At 47.5% G+C, this 6,013-nt stretch overlaps 1 protein-coding gene across 1 annotated transcript in view; it reads right to left on the minus strand.

Moving 5' to 3' along the window:
• SCN5A (sodium voltage-gated channel alpha subunit 5) overlaps window positions 1-6,013 on the minus strand; it is a 105,352-nt gene that overhangs the window by 52,061 nt on the left and 47,278 nt on the right. The window contains exons 13-14 of the mRNA XM_007110492.3: window positions 2,975-3,107; window positions 1,798-2,033 (exon numbers count right to left, since the gene is read on the minus strand). Coding sequence (XP_007110554.2) covers window positions 1,798-2,033; window positions 2,975-3,107 — 369 coding nt within the window. The remainder of the gene's footprint in view (window positions 1-1,797; window positions 2,034-2,974; window positions 3,108-6,013) is intronic.

The following is a 6,013-nucleotide window of genomic DNA, read 5'->3' on the forward strand; positions in this document are numbered from 1 at the left end:
GCACAGGCTCCAGACGCGCAGGCTCAGAGGCCATGGCTCACGGGCCCAGCCGCTCCGCGGCATGTGGGATCTTCCCGGACCGGGGCACGAACCCGCGTCCCCTGCATCGGCAGGCAGACTCTCAACCACTGTGCCACCAGGGAAGCCCAGGATTTTTTTCACACCAAGATTATTTACCCATGCTTATTTTTGTGATTTTGTTTCTTTACATTTAATATTTAAACCATCTAGAATATATTAACTGCAAGACAATCAAAACCTTACATACTAGCAATAAAGCTATCTAAACAGAACCAAATAGAGCTGTAATCCAATGACATGACCTATTACTAATAACTGAACCACAAATTTAACACAACTGCAATTCAATCACAATTTAATGCTCCAGGGAAGCCACCAGTGCTCTTCATCACCTTGACTGCTGCTCAGTCCAACCCAACGGTCACATTCCATTAAAACTGTATTCAACTGAAATCCTATGTAACCACCCTCTAAAGACCACCCAACACAAGGCAGGCACAATTGTGCCACGAGACTCCTACAGAGTGATATCTAGCTTTTCCTTCTGTTTGTATACAGAAGAAGAAAAGAAAAGCAGAATCACAGCAAAATGGACTCACATTTGTGAAAAAATTTGAATAGACCCTGTAGAGAACTATCTAGAGTTCTGGATATGGAAAGTAATAAGGGAAGAGAATCCTCACACTCCACAGTGTAGGAGACATGCCTACCTGTGGGGGCCACCTGTGCAGCTGGGACCAAGACAGGGCTGGGTCTGCAAGAGGAGAGACTGAATGACCCCCCTCCCCCCACTCAACCTCAGTGATGATCCCAGGAGCTCCTTTCAGAGGCCAGTGGGCTCTCTGCAGCCTTGCTCTAGGATCTTCTGCAGAAGGGCCAACCCTTTGTTTACCTGGACAGAGCCAGTAGGACCCTGTCCCCCAGAGTCAGGAGACAACAGCTACATGCCCAGCTATGCCATCACTATGTCACCTCTCTGGCCTCAGTTTTCCATCTTCAGAGTGAAGAGCTAGGACTTGATTTGGTGTCAAGAAGAAAAAAATCAGAATTAGAACCCAGACATTCTGACTTCCAGGGACAGTCTCCTTAATAACAAAGATAATAACAAAGATAATAAACACAGCTATCATTTATTTGAGTGCTTATTGTTTATCAAACTCTGAGTCAAGCACATTATACACATTATCTTATTCAATCCTCGTTAGCTTCCTATGAGTTGATATTGTCATACTAATTTTACATTTATTAAATTCAACAAATACTTACTGTACCAATTACTGAAACTAAGTAATTTGCTTGAGGTCACATAGTTAGTAAGAGCTGAGTCAGAATTCAAATCTGGCTCTGCCTGATTTACTCACTCCATCCATCCATCCATCCATCCATCTATCTCTCTATCCTTCCCTTCCTCCTTCTCTCCATCCAGCCATGCATCCATCCTTTCCCTAAGAGAACTGCCTCTTTTTGCATACACTCTCCTCCTCCATTACTAACTGCCACACCTCATGTCCCCACACATTTCAGGCTCACACTCAACTCACTTTTGTTTTCTAGCTTTTGGGCATCTTTATCCCCAACCTCTCACTCGCAATTACATCTCTCACAAAAGCTGATCCTGAGGCTCCTTCCACAAGGTCTTCCACAATGACTCCTATATTGAGAAGATCCTTTCGTGTTCTGAGTCCCTCCTCCGTTACCCACGAAGGCTGTGCCAGCTGGCCAAGAGCCCTTCACAACACGATACCCATTTGAGAGTCAGCTGCCAGCAGCCCTTACCAGGTTTCCGACCTGCAGCATCTCCTCAAATTCAGTTGTCATGTTGTAATGCTCCAGTGCCATGAAGAGTGTGTTAATCACGATGCACATGGTGATGGTGAGGTCGGCGAATGGGTCCATGACCATGAACTTCACTCTCTGCTTGATGGACATCCACAGTGGACAACACTCCCAGATCAGGTAGCGCTGGGCGAAGCGATTCCAGCATGGCGGATACTTGCGGTGAGACTCCAACTCTGGGTGGGAGGGGGCGGGGCAGAGAGCCAGTGAGCTGGTTTGTTTTTGTTGACCGACTCTTATATAACTCGTGGTATTCCAGAAAAGATGTATGACCTACCCAGGAGATGACAGGGCTGCTACATGACAGGGGGACAGAAAGAGGGGCAGGGAAGACTAAGGGAAAGAGTGGCCTGTGTCCTGGCTCCTTACTCTGGGAATATGGGAGAAGAGGGCCACAGGGACAGAAAACCAGGATGGGTATGGGGAAAACTGGGACAAGATAGATTAGGACAGATGTGGGCTCTCTTGAGACAACACTCCCACATAGATCTGGGGACACTCAGGGGAGGTATAGGCTGAGACAACATCTGAGACAGGCAAGTTCAGATATAAGAACACCCAGGACCCAACAGGTAGGAATAGATGTGGATATCTGGGACATGTCAGGACAGATGCAGGGGGGGATGCCTGGGACAGAAGTCATATTGGACAGGAGAGGACAAATCAGGGGGGTGCCAAGTTCAGGATGGATTGGATGTGAGGTTGCCTAAAGTGGGACAGGCTTGGACAGATGTGGGAGGCTTGGAATAACCTGGGGTAGATATGGGGACAGCTGGGATAAGCTAGAACAGGCATGCTTGGGATGGCATGGTCCCAGCAGACATGGGGATGCTTGGGAGAGGACAGGATGAGACCAATGAGCACTTAGGACAGGCCAGGACAGCTGTGGGGATACTTGGAAGAAACACAGACATGGCTCCTGAGGGTGTCCAGGACAAAACAAGCTGGAACAGATGAAAAGACACCCAGGACAGGCCACAGAGGCTGAAAAGTCTGGGACAGCTGTGCGGATGTCCAAGGCAGGCAAAGCAGCCGGGGTGAACTTGGCTCAGGCCCGGTTAACTGTGAGGGTGCTCAGACTAGAAGCGGGCAGTGTTTGGATGACACCAGGGCTGACCTTCCAGAACGCTGGTGAGGACGCTGACTGCACTGAGGGCTCGCTGCCGCTCTCCTGGCTCCTCGAAGCCATCCACACACGGACCCTGGGGGGTCAGCATCTGAGGCCTGCCTGGCTCCTCCGACAGTGTGGTCTGGGTGTAACCAGGAGATATGCGTCAGCCTGGGGACGGGGGTCTGCCTGGATCTGGGGCAGCTGCCCCAGACTCAGGTTGGGGAGGTCACAGGGGGCCAGCATGGGGGTCTTGATGGGACACTGGGCGCTGGGCTTCTTTGCTCCCAACTCCCTCCCAGCTAACAACTCCCCTCTCGCCAATCATTATCTCCTTCATTCTCTTTTTTTCTTCACCATCTCTCATAAGTGGTGATTCCTGAGTGTGGACAGGAAATTACATGTACCAGGTTATTTTAACCAGATGCTAACATATACATTAGTACATGCAAAAACAATCTGGGAGTCTTAACTGACCCCAACCTCCCCAGAGTCAAAAAAAGCTGAAAAAAAATCCACCATGCTCTAAGGTGACATTCATGGAAGCATAAAGCACGATGCTCAGACATAGCTGGTGGGAGCTTTTGTGGAGGCAGTTTGTCTATATCTACCAAGAAAATTTTAAATTGGCTCTGCAGTTCCTTGTCTAGTAATCAAACTTCATAAATAATTATACACATGCACCAAAAATATGTATGCAACAATGTTCACTGCAGCAATGTTTCTAATACCATAAAAACAAAACAACTGATCAATAGGAAGAATATTAAAATCAATTATGGATACAGTCCAACTCTGGACTCTGACACAGACAATAAGGAGAACGAGGCTGTTACACATATGTTCCCATGGGAGCACATCCAAGACAAACAGTTTGATGAGAAAACAAGAAAAAGATCTGGAAGATAACACACTAAATTGTTAAAGTGGCTATATCCGGGGAATGGGATTGTGTGGGAAGGGCAAGGACTTTTACTTCTGCACTGTTGGATTTGTTTTCAACGTGCTTGTGTCATTTTTGTAAGTAAAAGAACCAGGCCTACAAATGGAGATGGGGTGTGTCCTAATGAAGCGGGTGGCAGCAGACATTCCCTAGGCTTACTCAGAGCCCCCCACAGAACCAAGAGGGGCCGGCAAAGACTTCATGTCAGCATGGCCGTGCATGACCACAGTCCGTGAGCCCAAGCTGGGCCTGATGAAGGCACTGCGCTGTTCAGCATGCAAGAGTGAGGCTCTATAATCTGTCAGAGGGAAGATGGGCCTAGACAACGCAGGTTGGCAGAGCCAGAGCCCGGGGTGTGTACCAGAATGATCTGGGCTCAAGTTCAGGTCAGCTTTTGCGATTGGTAGGACTGCCCTGAAGTGTTGCCTAGGGAGGGAGAGAGCTCCCAGTCATTGAAGTATTCAAGCAGAGGCACCTGAGAAAGCTGAGGTAGCTGGTGGAATAGTAGTACCCTAGGTCCAATGCAACTACAAATCTGGCCAGCTTAACTCACAAGCATGTCTTAAATTCTCCCAACTTCTCTCCTTTACCATCTGTGATAGTTTGGCTTATCATTCAGCAAATATTTACCCTTTCCTCTCCCACTGTGACTGAAGCAAAATTCCCTGTCTTATTGGTGACACACTTGCTTTGGCCAAGGGAATGTTAGTGGACATGATGTGAACAGAAGCTTTGAACGTGCTTGTGCCATTTGCCTTGCCCTTGTGCTCCAGTAATCCTCCAGGAAAAGAGCTTCCCCAAGTAGCTGCCACACTTTCAGCCCGGGACAAAGACAAGGGGAGCGGCCCTGAGCCTAACCTATAGTATGGAGCCAGGCCATGTGCAGTCTGAGGCAGAGCTGCCCAGACAAGGTCAACCTAGACCAGCCAAACCATGGTCAACTTGCAGAGAAGTGAGCGTGAGAATAAAAGCTTGTTGTTAACCATTGACTTTGGGGGTAGTTTGTTACACAGCAGTATTGTGGAAATCGCTGACTGATACACTGTCCTAGTGTAAGCTGTCATCATTTCTTTCCCAAAACTACTACAACAGCCTCCTAACTGGCCTCTTCTCTCCCCTCTATTCTCTACTCAGCTGAAAGGGATTCCCTTAAAAAGTAAATCAGATCATGATAATCCTCTGATCAACAACTCCCCTCCATCTTACTCAGAGTAAATCCAAACTTTTCTATAGCTTACAAGGCCCTGCATAGCCTAAATCCTAACTCCTCAAATTCATTTTATATCCCTTTCTGTTTCCACCACACTCGGCCCTGCCTGGCCCTCTCATCCCTTAAACATGTTGAGCTTATTCCTCTTCAGCACCTTTACACTTTCTGTCCCTTCTGCCTAAAACATTATTTTTCCACATCTTCGTGGCTTGCGCCCTAAAATCACCTGTTGGTCAATTTTAACATCACCTCCACATAAAGGGCTTCCCTGCATATTCTAACTAATAGCCACCATTCCCAGCCCTCCCCCTAGCAACTTTCTATCACATGACTCTTACTGGTCCCTAGAAATATTGATCAGTTTACTCTCTGTCTTCCTGCCTACGATGCCAACTCCATGAGGTCAGAGCTCTTGTCTGTTCTGTTCACTGTTATATCCTTGGAGCCTTAAACACTGGCACTCTATGCAGAGGGCTGGCACTGGATAGATATGGGTTAAACGGATAAATACTTGGCACTCAGGGGCTTGGGTTAAGTTCTAGCTCTGTCCCTAAGATGACGGGGGTGGGGAGGGGGGTGGGGAGGAGGGAGAAGAATCTGTTCAAGGTGCCTCCCCCACTCCCTCTGCCTTTGGGGCCAGGCACGCATACAGACAGCAGGCAAAGTAAACCTTCACGCTCTGCCCCAAAGGATTAATATCCAAAATTTATAAGCAACTCATGCAGCTCAATAACAAAAAAACAAACAACCCAATCCAAAAATGGGCAGAAGACCTAAATAGACATTTCTCCAAAGAAGATATACAGATCGCCAACAAACACATGAAAGAATGCTCAACATCATTAATCATTAGAGAAATGCAAATCAAAACCACAATGAGATATCATCTCAAACC

Source organism: Physeter macrocephalus, chromosome 18 (genome assembly GCF_002837175.3).
Source record: "Physeter macrocephalus isolate SW-GA chromosome 18, ASM283717v5, whole genome shotgun sequence".
Taxonomy (NCBI): Eukaryota; Metazoa; Chordata; class Mammalia; order Artiodactyla; family Physeteridae; genus Physeter; species Physeter macrocephalus.